Raw genomic sequence first — 23834 nt, 5'->3', positions numbered from 1 at the left:
ATCCCTTGCATAAACCATGCTATATACGCAGATGACATTACCATCTGGTGCCCGGGAGGCTCCTTGGCGGTGTTAGAGCAGACCCTTCAAACTGCTCTCGATACCACAGAAGCCTACCTCAAAAACACTGGACTGCAACTGTCGCGCACGAAATCAGAGTTCCTACTATACCGGCCATCTCGTCAAGGCGTTCGTAATTTAACGCCCTTATGTGAACTACCCATAGCGCTAAGCGCTAAATACGGGCAACGAATACCCTTCGAGGACTCCATACGCATTCTCAGCCTCCTAATCGAGGCCACTGGCTGCAATAGACGAACAATAACACACGTCACAGCGAAAGCGGCAAACATGTTCCGACTGATTCAGCGAGTCTCGGGTCGCAGACGAGGCCTTGAACAGGCCAACCTTCCGCGCATATACCACGCGTTCCTGATGAGCCACATCAGTTACGTTGCCTCTGGCCACAACTGGACGAAGGTGAAAAAGATGAAACTAAACACGCTCATGCGTAAAAGCATTAAACAAGTCCTTGGTTTACCTGTACTTCCCGTCTCGACCAGCTAGGCATGCACAAAAACATCGATGAAGTGATCGAGGCCCAGACCATGGCCCAAGTCATCCACCTCTCCTCCTCCAAAGAAGGCCGCCTACTTCTAAGTGAGGCTCGCATGTCCCCACATGGCTACCTGGAACTTGCAGTAACCCAGACCACGGCCCAAGTGATCCGCCTCTCCTCCTCCAAGCCAGGCCGCCAACTTCTAAGCGAGGTTCGCATGTCCCCACATCCCTACCTTGAACTTTCAGTAACCCTCTCCAGAGCTCTCCGTGCTACCTACATGGTAAATCTATTTCCTTTGAAATGTTCACACGCAACACAACAAAGGCAGACGCCTAGCCCGCGCTCGCGCGATCCTCAACCGCACCGCTGCGAATCGCAACTCTACCGCCTTCGTCAATGCGGCGCAATACGATGGCTCCTCCACCTTCGCACTAGCGGTAGTAGATGGCGACAGAACCCTACGCTCAGCTGCCTCGGTTGCGCTAGCGACGAGAGCCATAGCCGATGAGGTTGCTATAACTTTAGCGATGGTCGACCCCTTACACACCAATGTCTTCACAGACTCTCGGGCCACCACTCGGGCTTACGAAAGCCGTAACAACGCTCGAGAAGCAGCCCGCATTCTACAAACACGAAAATGCAAGGGACGTGCATTACCTCTCTTGGTTTCCTGGCCACATGGGTAAAGAGGTCCACCCACAGCAACCCAACCTCAACGAGATGGCTCATGATCGAGCGCGAGAACTGACCGCCACGACGATCAATCACCCACCAAAGAGCTAGGCCCAGACGTACAGTTTAATGATCCTTTACTCACATTTCACGAAACTACCACCTACTACCGCAACGATAGATGCCAATACTCTTTTCGACATGCATAGCTCGAACGCGTGCAAGAGGTAGCTTTTCGCATGCTACAAACAAGTTCGTATCCATCACGGGGCCGACTCAGCCGTTACAACTCAAACATCCACAATGCCCAGACTGCTCAGAAGTGTACTGTTCACTCAAACACATGCTCTGGCAATGTCCCGCGTTACCTCGAGGATCTCTCACCAGTGAGTCCAACTGGGAGGAGGCACTCAGGAGCCCCAGTCTCAGAAACCAACAAAAGTCAGTCCCGAGGGCCCAAGAACTGGCGGAACGCCACCACGTTCCCGCCCCGACTCGATCGTCCCCTACAGTAGCGGCTGCTAGAATGTACCTCGTGGACACCGACCGACCGACCGACCAACCGACCGACCGACCGACCGACCGACCGACCGACCGACCGACCGACCGACCGACCGACCGACCGACCGACCGACCGACCGACCGACCGACCGACCGACCGACCGACCGACCAACCGACCGACCGACCGACCGACCGACCGACCGACCGACCGACCGACCGACCGACTGACCGACGTGGCTCTGTGATAGCTTTCGCGATGGTCGACCCCTTACACACCTATGTCTTCATAGATTCTCGCGCCACCATTGACACGTAAACTTCGTTGCCACGTAAAATACTTGGGTTCGATGCCTGCTGGCTCCAATCACATTTACTGTTTGCATTCGTTCAGCCAACAATGCCTATGTTAGTTTTTTTAGGGGTGAATCTCCTTATGGCGTGACTTGTGCGTCCCTCGTAGCACGCAACCACTAGTGGCACATACATTGAAGAAGAATGGCGATTTGGGCTAGTTGGTTTGAATTCATAGTAATAAGGGCTGCAGCGCGAGCACGAATGTGCTAGAAGAAACAAAGTCGAGGTACGGAAGGCAAAAGAGGACAACACTAGCGCTCGTGTTGTCCTCTTTTGCCTTCCGTACCTCGACTTTGTCTGTTTCTTCTAGCACATTCGTGCTCGCGCTGCAGCCCTTATTACTATGAGTGGCACATACCCGAAATAGGTATAACATTTGACCTCCAAGGTAGTGCCGGTGAGAGATTTCTTCTGTGTATTGTTTAACAATAAAAAATAGTTCTCAATGTACATGCCAATGGCTGCTAACGGAGAATGAGAGACAGGAGCATTCGGCTTTTAGTCAACGCGAACGCCGCGATCCCCATTAGCAGCCATTCGCATGTACATTGAGCACTATCGGACAAGTAAGGGTTGCTACATTATACTCGCTGGGTGTAACCTGCTTAGTTTTAGAAAGGTTTAGCGAGCGTTGAGCCGCAAGGCCACGAATACAATGTACTAGTATATACCATGAATGAATTCGAGGTGGTTAAAGGGGGAAAGCAGATACGAAGCGCAAGCCGTAAGAAATTAAAAGCTGAATCCTCCTGTCCCTCATTTCACATTAGCAGCCACTGGCATGTACATTGAGCACTATCTGACAGAAAAAGTTTGCTACGTTATACTCGCTGGGCGTAACCTCCTTGGTTTTAGAAAGGTTTAGCGAGCATTGGGCCGCAGTGCCATGAATACAGTGAACTAGTATATACCATGAACTCAAGGTGGTTGAAGGTGGGAAGTAGACCCGAAGCGCAAGCCGTAAGAAAGTGTGTGTGTGCCACCTCTCGTTTAGTCCTTGGAATGTCCACTGAATGGTGATGCTTCTATATGGGGAATATATGATAAAAAGATGCGAGATGGTGGGACTTGGAGTGTGGAATAGATGGACGAACGGACACACAGACATGTGCATGGATGGACGCATGAAAGGACGCAGGGGCGGATGCATGAACGAACGCAGGGACGGGCGCACGAACAGACGCATGGACGGTCACACAGATGGACGCATGGACGGACGAATGCTTCACCACACTCTCCATCATTCACTCCGTGTATATGCTGCCATTTTTTTGAACTTTTATGAGACTTTTTTCTCAACGCTCAACCGTTCAAATTAACCGTGTAAGTTCTCGGCTTTCCTGGGTAGATCTAAAGAGACAAATACCTGTGGCACTTAACCGCCCCCGAGTATGTGCCGCTGTTTTTTGGAAAGTATTTGACGACGTACGCGACAAGATTGTGATATTATTCACGTCCTTACGAGTGAGTCATATTCTTCAAACCATCTTACCCTCCCATTTTGGTGTACTTGAAGTTAAGGGGGTGATCATGAGAGCAACCAGACGTAGGCAGATAGATAGATAGATAGATAGATAGATAGATAGATAGATAGATAGACAGATAGATAGATAGATAGATAGATAAATAGATAGATAAAGATAGATAGATAGATATAAATAGATATAGATAGATATAGATAGATAGATATAGATAGATATAGATAGATAGATAGATAGATAGATAGATAGATAGATAGATAGATAGATAGATAGATAGATAGATAGATAGATAGATAGATAGATAGATAGATAGATAGATGGGATGGGATTGGATGGGATGGATGGATGGCAAAGTGCTTGCAGTACAAAAAAATTGCTCCGAATTTACCTGCATGTCGAATGTAAACAGTTCGTGTGCTAGCTTTAAAAGGAAGACAGAAAACGAAACAGTGGTGCGGTATATTTGCCATCGCTTGGGCAGAGGGAAGGAAATGATTAGGTGTAAGGATTGCTAGTGTATGTGTAGCTACATCCGGGTTCTTTAAAAATTAATGCATTCATGTATGTAACTTACAATAAATAACTCAAGACCTCCCCAACAATTCATGGCCGGTTTTTGCGATTCGTATACCAATGAATGAAGTAATTTTGGATAGGTCATAAATTTAAGCGAAACTTTGTGACTGGTGCTTACAAAGTAGTAGTGAAAAAAAATTCCACATGTTAGACATTGGAAGGCGAAATCCTGAAACGCACATTATTACTATCACCAAAAAAAAAAAGCTTGCACAATCGAACTGCGCCATCTGCACATAAATGTCGGCCCTGTGTTTGGAAGACGGTTAAAAATCTTAAGAACAGAAAAAAACTGTACCTCAGGAATCGGGCGAAGCAATGAGATATCGTTAGTGTCATATTAAGGAACTACAATTGAACGGTGCAGTTGAAGTATCATTACGAGTGAAGAGGACGTGACATATGACTTAGCCATGTAGATAAACGGGAGCAACATTTGAGTTGTGAAATGAAAAAAAAAATACAGCCGAAGGTGTCAATGAGTCAAATTTCGGGATGGGTTTCGAACTCATGTGACACCAGCCTACTTCACTTTGCCCACAAACGAAGTCTGTTAGTGCTTGCTATTTCACCACAAAGACATTCAAGTATGCTGGGGTCGCTGACGCTGTACATGCTCAACGCTGTTTAGTACTAAGTACATATAGAAGTTTTCCACATCACATGCTATAAGGCTAGCACCGATATGATTCGATTGTAGTTTTGACTATTCTATCAAACGTAAGGAATGTTTCTCAAGAAAAAATTGTAGCCAAAGAATGGTGTATTTCAAAAAAAAAAGAAACTTTTTCTCTATGCAGTTAGCCAGGATGAACTTTATAATCAACCTATAGATTTTCTAAGTCTGTGAAAAGGCGCGAATAAATGTGTTGCGTATACGTCGATAACGAAACCGATTCCACGGCCATCAATGCGTCGATAGCCCAAATCTCTTTCGCGTATCCTAATGAGGTGTTCGCTCACTGTTGTTTTAAACTACTTCACACTGACTGCCATTTTCCACGGATTAGACTGAAATGCGCACAAGCCGACTGCTCAGTTGAACGAAATCACTGAAAAGCGCTTTCCTGTGCGGAGGCCGTTTGAAAAGAATTCCTCGAAAGGGGCCTGCTGCGGAGAATGGGTCCGGGTGGACCATTTGGCCTTCATGGAGAAACTATCAACGAAGCACTATCTGCGATCCTCATGTCATTAGTTGAAGAGGAAACTTTTTTTGCTCCTATAGAAAGCATACGGAAGAATTCGCTTACGGGAAACTCGCCGTACCTGCGCAGGAGGAGAGATTAAACTAAACGACCAGAGGAACAGCAAAGTTCACAAACGGCCTCATTTCGCTTCACAAAGATACCCTTTGAAAAGACAGTTTGGCTGATAATATTTTATTTCGCCGTGGGATACATTTCATTCTTGCCGGTGAAAAATGAGAGGGCGAGGTATTTCGAGCTACAAAAGCTGAACTATCGAATTCGCAGTGCTCAAAGGAAAAAAAATGTTGAGGTCAAATAGTAATAGAGGAGAAGGTATAAACGACGGATAAAAGGGGGCTTAGCGGGCCCACATCCGAAGGCATATGCAACGTCAAGGCGAAGGTACAAAAGGATGAATGGGTTGCAGGGATTAAACAGCAATACTGAAAGAAAGGAATGCGTTGCATTTTTTTATTATTATGGCCTAAACTGGAATTTATCTACATCAAAAGCTGTAAGAATGCAACGAAATGGTTCTTTCAATTTGTAACTAATCCAATTTTTCGCGCGATCTTATGTTATTGTGAAACGCTTCACCACAGCAGCGCACACAAGTTTCCTAATCAGTTCCTCAAGGAGCCTGCTCACTTATGACGGAGTAACTCCTCTTCAAAGCAGGTATAACACCTTTAAAGGGGCCCTGCAACACTTTTCAAGCATGGTCAAAAAACGCTGCCGATTGGTAGTATAAGCTCCGGGCAACACGCGAGCCAAATACTAGAGCGCAGCACGCGGCTAGGAATTAACAACAAATTATCGAATGCAGCTAGAAATAGATTTCTCTGCTATCGAAAAATTACGGAATAAACACAAAATTCACTCGTAGTAAGCCCATCTATCAGCCGTATGCTTATTTAAAAATGAGGCGCTCGGCTGTTTTAGAGATCGCCATGAGAGGCCGTCACTTGTCCACGCATGCGCGCGCGATCGCACTGAAAAAGCTGCGCATTTTAACGTTTATTAGGTGCTCTGCGCAAGAAAATCGGTGAATGCTATTCTGGAGGCGCTGCGTGAAAGTGCCTCGAGCGTGTAGCGGAGGCGAACGAGCGCATCGAGGCACGTTAGACACGAGCGCCATCTGGCAGTTATCTTCGAAAACGAAGGCGTGCGCGCCCGCGGAGAAAGATGCGCGCATGTCTCGGAAGTGATAAGGTGTAGAACGCAAAGCGACGGGCAGCTGCCACCACCGTGTCGTCTTAGCGAAGCGTCGGAAACACCTCTTTGAGCCTCGCGTTGCACTGTCAGCGCAGCGCGATAAACACTAAATTCCTTATACTCACTTGTGTGTGCCTCTTTTTGTATAAAGACACATATACAAAACATCAACGTGTTGTTATGGCGCCTCAGATATGCGCAATATTGCTTTTTATTTGACAATCGCAGAACTAAAAAGGTTGATTCTTGAGCAATATTGGTGGGTGCTGCGGATGGGGGCGGCCATTTGGTGCCGTTTGAGGTATTGTTAGGATGGACGGACGGACGGACGGACGGACGGACGGATGGACGGACGGACAGACAGACAGACAGACAGACAGACAGACAGACAGACAGACAGACAGACAGACAGACAGACAGACAGACCAACCGACCAAATTTTTTTTCGTCGAAGGTCCCCAAGAAAAACTATCGTCTTTAAAAAAAGGGTGGTTCTAGGTCACGAGGCACGAGTGACGATCTTTGTTTGCCCCTCCCATCTCTCCCTGCGTAGCTTCAGCGCTTTTGTCGCACCGAGAGAAGAGAGAATGTGATTGCAGCGTGTGACAAATCTCTGTAACCCCGCTCGTGCTGGACGGATTAAAACTTTTGTGGGCCCCGCCGCGGTGGTCTAGTGGCTAAGGTACTCGGCTGCTGACCCACAGGTCGCGGGTTCGAATCCCGGCTTCCGATGGAATCCCGGCTTCCGATGGAGGAATTCCGATGGAGGCGGAAATGGTGTAGGCCCGTGTGCTCAGATTTGGGCGCACGTTAAAGAACCCCAGGTGGTCGAAGTTTCCGGAGACCTCCACTACGGCGTCTCTCATAATCATATGGTGGTTTTGGGACGTTAAACCCCACATATCTAAAACTTTTGCGGCGTTGAATTGGTGAAGTAATACGCTTTTTGAGTGAATTAACTCTATGTTTACTCAGAAAGGTGTTTCAGAGCCCCTTTAAATCGAAAGCTACAGATCTAGCACAGTGATAGAATCTAAACTACAGTAACGTTTTCTTAATAGGCGATATTTAGTGGACAAGTACAAGCCTTGCCATTGATGTCGTTATAAACGTCGCAAAAGTTAAGGAAATGAATGGAACATTTTGGGGAGTCTAGTTGGGAGTGTTGATGACATGCGTATCCAAAGAGAAATAGGTGAGATCCCCAATGACTGGCTTACCTATTAATTACTCCAGCCCACTAGCACCAAACACCCGGCATACCAAACGGATACACAATGTTATTAAAACTGCAGTCTATACGTGAATAAATTTATAATTCTCTACCTCACATAGCATTTTGTTTTAATGGCAACGTTTCACAAAAGAACATTCTTAGTGACAAATCTCTAATGGAACATGGCCGGGGGATTCGCGATAATTTACGCTATGGGACACTCGCCACAGCTGTAATGTGCGGCCAGCTGTATTGTCCGAGCGATAAACTAGACACTCGGCTAGAGTGTTTAATTACTCATCACTGTGGTGCATACCCAAGTGTACGAATAATGAACTCGAAGAGAACGAATTCAGAAATGACATGGTAAGGTATAGAGGTAACTAAAACTTCTCTATAAAAAAGTGGTGTCCTTTGTGGGACGTGCAGCGTTACTGCCGCAAGAACAGCTATATCAGAAAAGATTGAATAATAGAATAATAAAGCTCCAGATTAAAGCACACTAACCTACTTATTTATACCAGCACTGAAACCAGCAATGGGAAAAGTGAGACGTTTGTTTTTTGCAGAGCCACTGGGAAAGCTTGCTCCACGCATTATGGAGTCCCGAAGATCGATTCAAGCGGAACAGGGCAAGCAGGTGGCGTTGCCGTGTGTTGCGCAGGGTCATCCATCTCCTCGCTACTCCTGGTTTCGTCTAACGGGGGACCATAAGAGCACGGCGGCTCAGGGTCAGGTCAGTGAGGCCATGATACCTTTGAAGGCTTCCGAGAAAGTGTTCCTGCTCTCGGGAGGCGCCGTGCTAACAATTCACGCAGCAATGCCAGAAGACGAAGGAAGATACGTCTGTTTCGCCAACAACTCGGCCGGACAGGATAAAGTCTATACAGACCTTATCGTGATCGGTAAGTGCGCTGCAGCAACCTGGATTAATCTTGTGACTAATATGAAAGAACAGCGGGATTCACGATAATTTACGCTATGAGACACTCGCCACAGCTGTAATGTCCAGCCAGCTGTATTGTCCGAGTGATAAACCGGACACTCGGGTAGAAGGTATAATTACTCCATATTGTTCTACTGGGGATCGGCCCTCAAAGTGGACTTACGTGGTATCACATACCAAATAATTACATCAACCATTGAATCACGATAAAAGCAGATGAGTACGCATCATCACGAATGAATGCCGGGAGTATCTAAAACTTCGCAAAGCTCACCGGCAATTGCTGCACTGAGAGACCTTGCTTTTTTAAGTGTTTTAGATGTGGCGTAAGTAGATCTATTATTGCCTGGGCCAAATCAGGCTATTGTAAGGAGTGGAAGCAGAATGCTTAGTATCACTTCACCATATCACTAAGCTAGGAAACCTACCAGAACAAAAGTGCTTGTACGCGCTTAGCAAATAACACTAGGCTCCCATATATTCCCATCTGTTAGCCATCTGTTAGTCCCCGTTAAGCTCCCATCTGTTAATCACTTGTTCCAACTTGGAACAAGTGACTAACGAGCTTCAAGAGTACAGAGGAGGCAGCTCCGCTCTGAAAATCAAGCGTCTTCACGAGATGAGAAGGTGCGACAAAACACAAAGCATTGATAGCATACATCTGTCGTCTGTCTTTTGCTGACGCATATCTTGTAACGTTGGCCGAACAAAGAACACGCGCTGCTTCTTCTTGCTTCCGGGAACGCTGATTTTTCTTCATCTCACTTTCTGCGCAGCACCACTGTCTGCAATCATCGATCCTCCTGTGCTGCTAGTGGACGCTGGCGGGAGTGCCAACTTAAGTTGCAGGGTGTCTGGGCGCCCCGTGGAAGGAGTTGTGTGGACACATGACGGCGTCCAACTCTTCGCTTCTGGCTCGTCATCCGGCAGCCCTGGGACCGGAAGTGCCAAGATTACTTCCGTTTCCGGATCTGCAAATGTGGTCTTGCTGTCACGCGATGTTCTGCGCGTCGCACCAATGGAGCGAAGTGACAGTGGAATGTACCAGTGCCTGGTCTACAACCGGCAGGACTCGGCGCAGGGAACTGCGCAAATAACTGTTACAGGTGCGTCCATCCATTGCTTTACTGCTTTATTTCCGCGTCTATTTTGCTTGATTTGATCATTACTGAATATTTTAACCACTAGGCTGGAAGCATGATTTTTAGAAATTAAGTGCACCGGGACACTAATTCTTGAAAGACAACAGAATAAGCCAGCTCAAAATACAGTGAGATAGAGAAAAGTAAGCACTATACGTTTAACCACGGAAGAGTTGTCAGTTTGTTTCTCTGCTCTGGAGTGGAACCGCAATAATCAAGAGGAGCCTCACTACTGAAGCGACAGTGTGCGTGTGCCAACAACATCATGTCCAAAAAGAGCAGAAGCCCTCTGCACGAAGGAACTGTAGGTTGGCAGAACCTAAGAAAGACTGTAGTGTTAATTTTCTGTATTAGATAACGTATTCCGGTCAATATATATACTAATGATGACATCAACTCTTGTAATGACACGGTAGATATTTTAGTGCACACAAAAACATAATTTGAATCGTTTCCGAGTGTGTTTTGTATAGCTCACTGATTTTTTTATAGAATGCTTCGCATATCACTTATCCTAGTCACAACTCTTGCCCTCCTTTTCCTCCTAATTGAAAATACGTTGTAATATCCCCCTCCTCTGCTAGCCTTGTTGTTTCCTGAAACAGTTCTCCCCTTTGATATGCTTGATAATTACTGTTAATAGTGCAAGCTATGCATTTGAGACGATTTGCAGCTTCTTTAGGAAGAGTGCATGTGATCTTTAAGGTACCGAGGTCAGTTTCACTGAACTAAACAGGCAAACGACAAAGCAGTCTTGTATTTTATTATTTTTTACGCGATACGCCCGATGGTGCAGTGCAGCCTCTTAAAATCACGCGTGAACCTCACTCATGCATATTTATGACATCCGAGTAGGCAACCGAGTCTCAAGGCTTCGAACGCTGCGTCATTTTAGTCGCTGTACCGACCGAATCAGACACGCTACAGTGGCTGCCCACACCATTTTGTGCAGCCCCTGCGCGACGCGTTCAACTATGCACAAATTTTCGGGCACAGTGCCACCAGAAAGAAGTACACTGCCAAGCAGCGACACAAACTTACGAAGGCGCCGATGGCGTGGAAGAGTAGTGCGAGGCTGTGCTTAGCAGAGCGTCCTATTTTTCCTTTTCTGTAGGTATTTTCAGTTCGTTCTTCCATGCTCATTTTATTTTTGCCACTGAGAAGTCAAGCTCCTGCCTGTATCTTGCGCTGAAGCGTGCCTAATCGAATTTGCAATTTAGGCAGCTCGAGTCGTTTTTTTTTTCATGCCCAGGACGACATTGCGTCTGGCTTCACATTAGCCTCTTCAGTCGGGTTCGAGCGAGACAACAAGATTAGCCGTGGTGCGACACCGCTGAAAGTGTTGGCTATTGTAGTGACTTCGTTTTCCTTACATGTACAGACAGGTCGCAGCCATGGTTACTACACAGCTTGAGCCCTGCACGTCGTCTGTTGCGTATACTAGCAGTACTAAGTGCATGTATGCTGTCCTAAAACCGAGAAAACTAGCCCACTAACGGGCAAGCATTTCGCACTGGCGTCTTCGAACCACTGGTACTGTCTTTCGTACAGAGAGGCGGTGAGTTATTCGCCCAACCAGATGATTTGTGTTGGCGTACGCCGTCATAAAGGCAGAACTTAGATTTGGGCAAAACGGTACTAAAGGTCCAATTTATTGACAGCATGGAGATTTTTGTCGTGACCATAGCTAATGTGACTCCGGAGGGTTTCCTTATTCGCATTGAAGTAAACATGGGGGAGGGGGGAGACCATTGTTGATGGAGAATAGATTGGTGGTACATAGAAAGCCTACATAGAAAGAAAGGGATTCTAAGGCAAGCAAGCGAATATACAGGGTGTTTCAAAAATGTGTCTAAAACCCGCCAAAGTCAGGGTATTGCAGTGTTTGTTTGACTGCTGGCCAATTACTTCTACTGTCGAGGCAAGCACCTTAATACATCATTCGAAACCGTAATTGAGAAAGTTAAGCTTGTTAACTTTTCCATCAGTGGAGTTAAGTGGTTATTCCTAATGATGTAATGAAGTGCTTCATACGAAAGGCATGTTGTATCTTTGACATTTCGAAAGAAACGGCTTTTAATAATGATTGCAAAGTAATGAAGTGCACCTAAATTCAATGGTGAAAACCAAAACCGAAGTACGGGAGAGCACAACTGACATACTCCTCTGGGACGTCCAGAACCGTTTTAGGTCCACCATCAAGCGGATTCGTTGGGTGAATTGTTGGGCTTGGCTTGAAATTATACCACGTGTGGACCACATAAGGTAACAAATGTGGAGGAACTACACCTTTGTAATAATTTTACCGAACGTTGGCGTCGTTTTTGTCATCTGCTTGTTGCGATGATTGGTGCTTTGGTCTGAGTTTCACCTTTGAATTTAGTTCTTTATGTAACGATGATGACTACATGCTGCTTTTTTTCTAAATAAAAAAACTGTGATTGATTCCTCGCTTCAAAACCTCAATTCTTCTTTTGACACAACCATCTATCTCCACTCATTACAAAGTTAATGATAATTTATGTGGTATAGCATCACAAAACTACAATATGATTAAGGGAGACACCGTAGTGGATGGTACAGAAATTTAGATGTAGGGCGGCTCAAATCAACGCCCACGGGCCTAAAGCATTCTTGCCTGTATTGATAATGCGGCCGAGAATCGACCCCATGACCTGTGATGAATAAAGTACGTTAATTGACTTAACGTTTTGAGTCACTATTCCAAATAAGCACTGCAGAAAAAACTACTTAAAGACAGCAAGCAAATATCGCATTTTACTGATTTTTGAGAACTTTACATAGACGAAAACAAATCCTGTGTACTTGGATTTAGGCGCACGTTAAAGAACTTCAGTGGTCCAATTTTCTAGAGTCATTCACTACGAAATTTCTTATAATCATATCATGATTCTACGACGTTGAACCTCATATTATTATTATTATTATTATTATTATTATTATTATTATTATTATTATTATTATTATTATTATTATTATTATTATAGTTTGAGACAGATTACTTGTAACACCCTGTTTATGTGTTGGTGAGAATAGCCCAAGGTGAAAACTTGAAGTACTTTTACACTAGGATACAACCAATGTCTAACCATTAAACAATGAGCAAACAAGCAATGAGCAACAACAGATAATCAAATAATAATAACTTTAATGCACTGAGGCAATATATAAACGCGATGCTGAAATGTTTCTAGTAAGTTTGCAAAAAGAATGACAATGCAAGCCCGTCGAAGAAGCCACACATGTAATAAATCACTGCCCGAATCAAATTAGAGCAAACGGTAGCGTCAGATGTCCCAGTTGACATTAAAAGAAATAAATGAAGTTGACCTGGCCGCGTAGTGACGCGTAACAGATGACCTGCGATATTATGGTTGCACAATTAGTGCCAAGAAAACGGAAGAGCACCGTTAAGGGCTGACAAAGAGAGCTAGGTGGTCTGATGAAATTAGAAAATATGCAAGCAGGAGACGGGGTCACCCGGTGATAAACAAGAGTAAATGAAGATTGCCGGTAGGTGCATTAGGAGTGCATTAGGTGTAATAACAATACAAATATAGTGAATAAGAAATCAGCAACAAGAGAAACGCTAAGGAGAAGGTGTACATAGCTGACGTCGTAGAGCGTCTTAAAATGAACAAGAAAAGTACTTTTGCACTGTGCCTCACTGTGCCTTCCTACTGCGCACACAACTGGAACATTGCAGAATAAGTGATCGCTGACCTCTGTTAGTACTCTAGAATGGTTTCTTGTCAGACTAATTGTAACATGTGTGACAGCACGAAAAAGTCGAAAGGATGACGGCAGAGACGGACTGTAAAGAGCTCAAGAAGGATAACAGGGCGCACCACTTTTTGAGTGCCACTTTTAGTTATGTAAGATTATTGAGAGTAAGTGACGCATACATAGTATACAAATACACACAGCTGTCGACACGGACGTTACCTGCTCGCTGTGCTACAAATTATGCGATCAGAAGCTGCACCCATACGATGAGCTTTTATCGTGCCGCTTTTGCAGTGTAACTTTGGCATTTTGAGTATACGTTGCACATCGTCAAACGAAACATTCCATCCAACGTTACAGCGCAGTCATTCAGCTCTTACAGAATAAAACATTTCAGAAACACGGCTTCACAGCTCGAATAGGTTTATAATAATATGTGGTGTTTTACTTCCTAAAATCACGACATGATTATGAGAGACGCCGTGTAGTGAAGGGCTCCGCAGTTTCGATTATCTGGTGTTTTCTAAAGTGCACGGACACCGCGCAGCACACAGGCCTTTCTGATTTCGCCATCGTCAAAAAAACAAAAAAAAAACACTGCGGCCGGGATCGAATCCGCGACCTTCGTTTCAGCAGCTGAGCACTGTAGGCACGGTTCTACCGAAACGAGCGGAATTTCCTACACTTGTTACCCAGCTCAACCCATCATGCAATAATTGAAGGCACCTCCATTAAGTGCCCGAACAAGGTTTGAACAGTGCTTGTGAACCACATGAACACATGCCGTCTCTATCTCTCTCACTATGTTTTACCCCTTGTGCCATCCCTCATGAGCTGAGTAGGAAAGGGCAACAGGAAGGCTAAGGGACCAATGTAACATTAACGTCCCTGTTGTCGTTTTATTCCATTTGTTTCAATCTCGTAGGATAAACACACAATCTAAGTAAATATTTACTGTAGGCAGGTGAGAGTGGTAAAAACTGGCATTCACCCTACGAATTCGCTTAGCTGTCTGCTAGCGGACCTCTACCTTCAGTGTTTGACTGCCTCTTTCTATTTTTTGGGTTAACTTCATGCTTCGCCGCAATGCTGACGCGGATCTCTGAAGCCACATGAAAAGAGATGCCTGGTTGGAATTTCGTGCGCTAGGTGCCGCAACAATCCCACTGGCCTCTATCACACACACACACACACACACACACACACACACACACACACACACACACACACACACACACACACACACACACACACACACACACACACACACACACACACACACACACACACACACACACACACACACACACACGCACACACACAGTGTTTCCCCTCTCAATGGACCCCCTCAGTTGACTCTAAGGAATTATCCTGACAGTTAAATGACTAATAATAATAGATTTATGCACCGAATATTAGATGCATTCCATATAACGGCTAATTTGAATTAGAACCATCGATTCAATATAATTTTTGTTTTTGCAAGCTGTTATTTTAATAATAAGGAATGCTAGATCGAAAGTGCTTAAAAGAGAAGCACGACTGTCATTCTTTGCTCGGGCCGCTACGAAAGCATGTTTGTTATAACAGTGCAATCATGAAATTGCTTTCTACTTTCTGCCCCACTTTCGAAACAACTCCTTACACTGGAAGTTTTCACAATTTCTCGCCAAGATTATTTGTGCCTTTATGACGCAAGTCTTACTGTTACTACAGCAAACTCTATCTGCAGATTTTCATGTATGATATAACTCTATTTTACGAACAGAGGACGCTCCAGTGCTAGAATACGCCTTCCCAGAGGTCCAGGTTACACCCGGTAGTAGTGCGTCACTCAAGTGCTCCGCTTCGGGAAATCCTTTGCCCCAAGTGACGTGGACCCTCGATGGAGAAGTGGTTCCCGAACATTACCACGTCCGCATTGGAGACTACGTCAGTAGCGAACGGTGAGCTGTGTGGCTTCCATTTCGCATATGGCATTAAATTTAAACTCTGTAAACAATTAAATACATCGGGATGAACAAAAAGTTCGTTCGGAGTTCTGAAACCATCTTATGACATTGCTGTGACGAAATTAGAGATTATCTCTGTTACCAATAGGTCGTATCGGTCGCCCTTATTTTCATAACACTAAACACCTAGGAAATTGCCAAAGATTGCCCGATATATCTACAGCCTAATCGCCACAGCTGTTTCTCTCTCACCCTTTCATCAATCATGCGCACAGCATGATGCATTGACAGAGACTTGTTACATGTATTTTCCTCGTCTTTAAGAACTTTGGCGTTTGGTACGCAGGCAGTGACATGACAGTTGTATCTACCTTTCCTATATGACCTGCAAATGTTAGCCTCACGATAGGTACTGTCACGTGTACATCTATCATGCGTGCTGTGACCATTGAGCGTGCTTTGTTCGAGCGACTATCTGTGAGCGTTTCTCGCCTTTCAACCTTTGACGTTTGCCGACTGTCCGCTCAGCCTCGTACACAGCTACGTGAACTTGACCAGCGTGCGTGTTGAGGACGGCGGCGTCTACTCGTGCGTGGCTCGAAACAGCGCCGGCCAGGCATCACACTCGGCACGCCTCGTCGTGCCAGGAAAGCCCGTGGCACGGAGACCCACTGCGAACGTCACGGCACTCGCAGGTCATACGGTACGGCTCTACTGTCCCGTGGCAGGATACCCCATCGAGAGCATCGCTTGGCAAAAAGGTGCGCAACATTCATCCGACACTTAAAGACAAGTATCGGAGGGGACCGTAATGTTTTACTTTGTTGTGTAATAGCGCAACTCGTACCTTAGTGTCCGTGTACCGTGGGGCGTGACTCGCGATTTATTCAGCTTGTAGATTAACCAATTTCGGCTTCTACTTATTGGCTGGAGCTTGGCGAGAAGTGCATCTCCCGTTTCTCGTTATTTTTCCGCAACCTCATTTCAACTCCCCGGAGCTATCACAACTATCTACACAATAGGAGAACTGAATTCATTTCATCCCTGCGAATGCTGCCCCCAGAGATTCCCTTTTGGATGCCATCTTACCTTTGCCCTCGAATCAGCTTTAACGGGGCCACCTGCCTTACGTACCTGAAATGTCGGTACGCATTCCCTATATCGTTCTCAATCATCGTAACATGTTTATACGCAAGTTCAGACTTGTCAAGTTTGCTTAAGCGCCGTATATTTCATCCACTTTCTGTTAACGCTGGGAATGCACTGGCGGGTTTGGTGGGTCGATGTGTTAAACAGCACCATGACGTACCATTTCGCACCACTTTTATATCAATTTACAAGACTTTTTGAATGTTTCGCAAACCCGAAGTGCTCCGTCGAAAGTGCTTGAAAGAAAGACGAGAGTGTCAATCAGTGCTCGTGCCAATGAATGGAGCAACAGTAGCACAATATGGCGAGAATAATCATATATGTCCACAAAACTCTATTTAGCTGTTGACCTCTCAAGCTGAAACGAAATACTTAGACTATGACCAATAACGCAGATGCAATAGTACCTATGACGTTTAAGATCTGTGTAAAAATATAAAAGTCATCTTATAGAAACATTCACTGCAACAATATTCCTCTCCGTTCAGATATTTTCTTTCGCTTCAAGACACCGTTGTTTCTAATTTTTTATACCCGCACTAAGCACTTATGGTGCACATTTGACCCTTTTTTTTAACGGATATATTCCTAACGTATGTAGTGTTCGTAAAAAGTGCGTCACTAATTATTTTCTCATACATTACTCACCTGTTTTGTTATTTGTTGTTTTATTGATATGTGCAGTACTCGTTCATATTAACCATTTATAAAGACGTTAATAATGTATATTTAAACTTTCCTCCTCGTTTGCTTAGGTTGTAAGATATTGTATGAAAGCTGCACATACACACGCTAAGGTAGTCAGTTGGGCCCTTACGAAGACGAGGCTGCTTTTCGAAACGTTGGCACCAGTGAAACCCCATGTTGACGAATTTCTCAGTAATATTCGCACTTGTTTTAAGTGAAGTACAGACAACCAACAGCCATAAATCTACTATATCATTGAAAACACACTTATTGTAAAGTATACGTGGCCACTATCTTACGTAGCAATATTAAAAGAAGTAGTTTTAACTTCTCAAAGTTAATCAGCTCCACATAAAATATTCTGTTTCTCTTCAGTTTCAGTGCAGAAAGCCACACCACGCAGCATTAGATCTCATTCTAGGGGAGGAGCTCAGGCAGCGTTTCAGATTTAGTTCGTATCAGCAAGTACAATGCACGTGGTGAAAAATGCAGTATGTAGCTTCAGTGCACAGTCGTATAAAACCCATCAAGTGAGATGAAGACAGCCGAACTCTGTGCATGATTGAGATGACAGGCTCTGTGCTCTATGTAATGGGAGCTGTAGTACGGGTAAATTTTGTCTTTCAACTTCACGAACAAAAATTTGCTGACAGAACAAGTAAATGAACTTCAAATCTACCTTTTCTACAAACTAAAAAAAGCTTCAGGCAAAACGCAGTCACTCGTTCGAGGGATGTCGGCGAGGGAGGAAACATTTTTAGGAACTGACTCCTGGCAGCGATATCTAGCCACACTTAGACTAGTAGTAGTGCTACGCCCGGAAGTACTTCTCTTTTAGTTGTCGTGAACTTTTGGATTGCGTGAAATTAAAGTTTTTTTTTTCTTCCAGGTGTTCTCTCCAGTATTGCTGTTTTCTTGATAACTCGCATTCGTACTTCTGAGAGCAGAATGTGTGAATTTATTTTTTCATTGATTTTGAGGCACTTCCCTTTCGTTTAGTATCTATAGTGTATCGCTTCTTGCTTGTTGGGTGTTCTTTTTGTAATGGTATGAAAACTGTGCCAAAACAAGTTTCCCCAACCGCAAGGTGTAATTTTCCGTCGCTTGTGCTACATTCAGATATTGCATAATTCCGCCTTCGGAATATCGACTTCCTTTTTGCGTGCGTGTGTTTGTTATTACCCTGACTGTGTAAGGCAAAAGTAAGCATTAGCTAGAGCTTTTATATAGTTACCTTCTACAGCTGCTGATCTATATAATGTGTTCTTATCCGTATGTACTCTTCCATACCTTTAGTGAGAGGACACACCCACTAAAATAGGCTTGTCTTTTGGAAAAGTTGTCTTGTTTTCATCACGACTCCTTCTTTAGTTGTTGCTACATCGGATTGTGAGAATGTGCGCAGCAGCGCGCAATACTGAAGTGCAGCAAACCCACTCGACAATGCTAAAGGCTGCAAAGAAAAGTGCACAACAGCAGGAGTGTTCAACACTATATACGGTGCCATTCTTGATAAACATAAACGCATAAAGTTTGCATAGAGACTTGTCTGTACAAATGGGAGTTCCGCAAGGCGATCGCATTTATTATGGTAGCTGTATGATCACTGGCAAAAGTTATGGCACGTCGCTTTTAATTAAAAACACTGAGTTACGTTGCCTGTTTCGTTGCAGTTTAAGTCAGCTTGCCTATACAGGCAAACGCAATTTTGGGGACAGTTAATTTACGTAAAAACGATTTTCAGCTTCAGCATGACATGTGTAGCACAACCCAGCAGGCCCGAATCGAATGATAAAATAATCTAAATGCGGCCCTGATACTGCAGATAAGTCCGTGAGCTTTTCGAGGCGCTTCACATTTGAAGAAGTTCACCCTCATCCCGGCTACTTGGATTGGTAGAGCGAGTGCCTTTTCCCAAGTGTTTGCTCATAGTTTCGATTGACATATCGCAAACTTTTTTTTCTTGAGCTTCAAGAGCTCTAGATGTTCCTTGTAGGAGTGTATTGCTGCTGTATGGTTAGTGACTTTCCGTTTCATGAAAATTTGCTTACTTCACAAGTTTCCGAAGAAATAAGTCGCCAGGCACAAATTACGAATGCTTCGATATTCTGACAACGGCCGGATCAGCTTGTGAATAAAAATTGTGTTTTAATATCAGTATCTCTTTTTTTGCTCTTTGATATCACTACAAATTGGCGGCAACGTGCATTAGCGAATTTCGTCAATTTGCATGGGCTTCATGCATGCACACTATCCATACGTAGCCGCCATGTAATCCTACATAAAATTTTCGTATCCGGATATCTAGCCCTTTTCCTCGTAAGAATAATGGCTTCATTATCATATCATAATGCTTGTCTATATACGTTGAATAGTTTTCTCTTTCTATTGTTTTTACAGTATACTACTCGCTCATAAAAACAACTGAGCAGTTAGTATGATGTCCTATTATTCATGGGGGGGGGGGGGGGGTCAATGTTCGTTGAATGTACGCCCGTCATCTGAATGATCACCGATGCCTTTCTTAAACGATCCCTGAATGACTTTGAGTTCAAAGACGAGAGAGCGTATTGCTTATCACCTTCACTTCTCCTCTACCAGGCACTGTCTCCTCCTCGCCACTTATTGATTCATACAAGTGAAAATTGTGAGAACTAATTGTATAAACTATCAGGACATTAGGAAACATATTTTGAGACGCCAAAACACAATGATGGGAGAGAATAATGGACACAAAGAGCTCTAACTTGAAAGTGAAAATTGATTGCAAGTAAGGAAGTTTTCCGGAAAAAAAGCTACACGCCATTAGATAGCGCATATGCGTGTACACTTGCGCAGACTGCTCGCATGCACTATTCTCTCCCATTCTTGTTTTTCGGTGCTTGATAAAAATTGTTTCCTAAGGTCCTAGAAGCTAGCCCAAGCTTCCATGCTTCTATCATGACTTCGCGCTTTTTGACTACACGCTCTTATCTCTGCTTCCGAAGTCAAAAACGTACAAACCGAATTGAAATAATTTGATTGGGCGTGATAGCCAGGCGAGAAAAGGCACAATGGCCGTCCAACTGCATGGCGAAGCGGGAAAAGCGGCGACTGGCAGCTCATATTCGTGGCGTATGCAAACCAATCGAGGTCTCATTACATCGTAACGTCTTGTGAACTAGACTGCTCGCGTCACGATTCGCGTCGTAAAGACAGGAGAATGCGGAGAGAGGAAAACGCACCCATGCTTTGTAATTGGAGAGTTTGTTTAGCGGTGCTTTAAGCTGATAGTCCACCTCGATCGGAAGAGCGCCACTCATATGATAACATCGAATTTGAAATGACAGGTAATGTGACTCCAAGGAAAGAAGATCGGAACAACCTGCGGTATGTATTATGTGTGCGTGTTATGACTAGAAATAAGAAAATAAGCCCACGCATTTATTCTATTCTAAACTGCCCGCATCGTTCGTATACTGCAGCGGTATTTTGTTTCCGTTTCCACTTTTTTTAACGCTGCACTTGGTCGGCATCTTTCGCGCCCAGACGGCCGTTGGCTTCCACAGAACCATCGACAACGCAGCTTCCCCAACGGCACCCTGGTGGTGACGCAAGTGCAGCGCAGCCAGGACACCGGCTGGTACGAGTGCACCGCCCGTGACACGCAAGGGAACACAGCCCGAGGGCAGCTCGTTTTGCGTGTGATGAGTAAGTCAGCCACAACGTGAATAACCCTTTCACATTCCTGTTATGGCTGCACTGTTTATGATATACAGCGCTTGCCTAAGTCTCCTTAAGCTGCGAAATTAACAAGACATATAAATTAGAGTAATGAACAGTTTGATAGCATATGTGCATGACCTTATAATAAGATAACCAAAATATTTACTGTCATGCGTTAGGATAGCCACCAGCAGGACTTGACCACCGTGAAGAGACAATTCTGCACGCAACAACGGCTTATTACACTTGTTCCTGCTGATCGTAGTTTGTCTTTTTTTTGTGTGTGAGACGAATGCTAGCATTGCGATTACAAACATTCCTGCCGTAGTGACTCGAAGGTTGGTGACCTTAATTATGAGATTGCAGAGTCATGACAATTAACTATTACACTATCGCGTTTATGTCTTTGTCATTAGTCAGAAGTATAGCGTGCTAACAGTCATTATGCTTACAAAAGTACGCGATTCACGTGCTGGCTCTATTTCAGCACTATTTATAACCAAGGTAGAGGCAGTCAAGTGGGGCTTCCGTGTGCTTCCGAAAAGTCGACTGTCAACTAGACGAGGCTTTGTCTTGAAATTACTACGCCACTGAATGGCCATATTTTATTTCTTCGAACAAGTTGTTGAAGTCCTCTGCAAAAAATCTCTATGTTCAAGAGTGGCTTTTCTATTGAGGTCACAAAAGTAACGCTAAACTAAAGCAAGGCTTGCCTCCGCTTTATATATTTTCCTACAAAGGCAAATTGAAGAGTGAAGACAGCTACAATGAACAACAGTTTGATGGTTCAAATACTTCAAGAAAAAAAAACAGCGTTTTCTACATAAAAGCTACATTCTATGCGCAGAAATATAGCATACAAGTTAAAACAAATGCACCTCACAACACTATCCACCACGTCAGAACACAGCTATCCTGTATATTATATAAAAATCTGTATGTGTTTATCACGCAGATTGTCTTAACGTGATTAACGAAAGCCATGACAATAGTTTATCCGAGTCTTCAAAAGTTTACATAGCGCAATGCAAAGATCAGTCATCACTTGGTATCTCATCGTTCATTATAAATTTAAGCTTTAAGCGGGACCAATGAGACCCTTCAGGTCAGGTTCGCGCTATATCAAAAAAATTTTCTGAGGGCAAAGTTGCTTAAAGTGAAGGTTCTTCCAGTCAGTTTAGGAAATTACATGATGACGTGCCTTTGCACTATGTACAGCCGCTTTCAGGAAGGTCACAGCAGGGATGTATACGTCGCGCTTCAGTCCTTCATAATTATTTTAAGACGTTTCCTGTTTAAATACAACGATCCGTAAACTGCGCATTGAAGGCGGCAATGAATTCGGTGGGGGGCTGTTCAAACAAGCATGCTTTTTTCTGGTAGAAGAAAAGTGCTGAATTCGCTAGAATGTTTGCCGACCTCAGACACAAACATTGGTACGTTTTCTTTTTGAAGTATTATTGTTTGGACTTTGAGGTAACCATAAATCATGAGCACTTGAGGGCGAAGTGATAGAACTTTCAAAGCGGGTCGACGAGTTTTTATGCACTGTGCCTAAACAGTTAAAAACCTATTTCTCTCAGAGGTGCGTATTCGATACACTAGCAAATATACTAGCGATACAGATAGCAAATTGAGAGAAGCCAATGCTGATTGATTGATTGATGTGTGGGGTTTGACGTCCCTAAACCACCATATGATTATGAGAGACGCCGTAGTGGAGGGCGCAGGGAATTCCGACCACTTAGGGTTCTTCAACGGGCACCCAAATCTGAGCACACAGGTCCGCCTCCATAGCATAGCATTTCCGCCTCCATAGGAAATGCAGCCACCACAGCCGGGATTCGATCCCGCGACCTGCGGGTCAGCAGCCGAGTACCTTACCCACTAGACCACCGCGGCGAAGCAGAAGCCAATGCCATAATTTTAATCCGAAAAAATAGTTACCAGCAGTAACAAAATATAGATGAGGCAATTTTGGTGCAATCTTTTGAGTGGCACAATGCCTACACAGTTCTTGGCTTTTCGCTTTTTGAATCACTCACTCACTCATTCACTCGCTCACTCGCTCACTTGCGCTCACTGATCTTCACAGACGCTTGCAGAGCCCATTATTGAGTGCAATTCAAACTGCCTAATTAGGAGCTCAGTGCCTATGACTGTTTATCGCATACTGAATTAAATGCTCATGTGACCTTTTAAACAAAGTTTATCACGTATTATCAACTGTTACGCGCCTCAGATTTGCCAATGTCACCCGCAGCTCCCCCTGTGGTAAGTCCGTTCAATTTTCCTGATGACCTGACGGAAGGCAAGCGAGCTGGTGCGGCCTGCATCGTTTCCGACGGCGATCCGCCCATATCTATCGGATGGCTCAAGGACGGCCAGCCCATAGACGAGAAGACGTTAGGTGCCACCGCGTCCCGAACCAACGACTACACGTCCTTCTTGTCTATCGTCGCTGTCCGTCAGGAACTCCACCGAGGCTTGTACACCTGCGTCGCCTCAAACCCGGCAGCTTCGGCCAACTATACGGCACCTATGCTGGTCCGTGGTGAGTACCTGCTTATGACCCATAAATAGACCAGTAAAGTGCCACCGTCAGAGTATTTGGATAAGGTGGCAGCAGTCACACTTGTTCGTGGGAGTAAAATGTTGTTAAATAGTGTGCCCATTACGAGGTCTTGAAAACTTGTTATTAAAGTAAAAGCGCGAGTGGAGACAATGTAGAAATAAGCCTG

The 23834-nt window shown here is 44.5% G+C and overlaps 1 protein-coding gene across 1 annotated transcript in view; it reads left to right on the top strand.

The window, feature by feature from the left end:
- The window catches only part of LOC119183352 (cell adhesion molecule Dscam1-like), a 184746-nt gene that overhangs the window by 66296 nt on the left and 94616 nt on the right, over positions 1–23834 (top strand). Inside the window, exons 6-11 of the mRNA XM_075877327.1 lie at positions 8335–8670; positions 9488–9817; positions 15369–15546; positions 16081–16313; positions 20917–21078; positions 23357–23647. Coding sequence (XP_075733442.1) covers positions 8335–8670; positions 9488–9817; positions 15369–15546; positions 16081–16313; positions 20917–21078; positions 23357–23647 — 1530 coding nt within the window. The remainder of the gene's footprint in view (positions 1–8334; positions 8671–9487; positions 9818–15368; positions 15547–16080; positions 16314–20916; positions 21079–23356; positions 23648–23834) is intronic.

The sequence above is a fragment of the Rhipicephalus microplus genome, chromosome 2 (genome assembly GCF_043290135.1).
Source record: "Rhipicephalus microplus isolate Deutch F79 chromosome 2, USDA_Rmic, whole genome shotgun sequence".
Lineage (NCBI taxonomy): Eukaryota > Metazoa > Arthropoda > Arachnida > Ixodida > Ixodidae > Rhipicephalus > Rhipicephalus microplus.
Note: the sequence above shows the minus strand (reverse complement) of the source record. Positions and strands in the feature narration are given on the sequence as shown.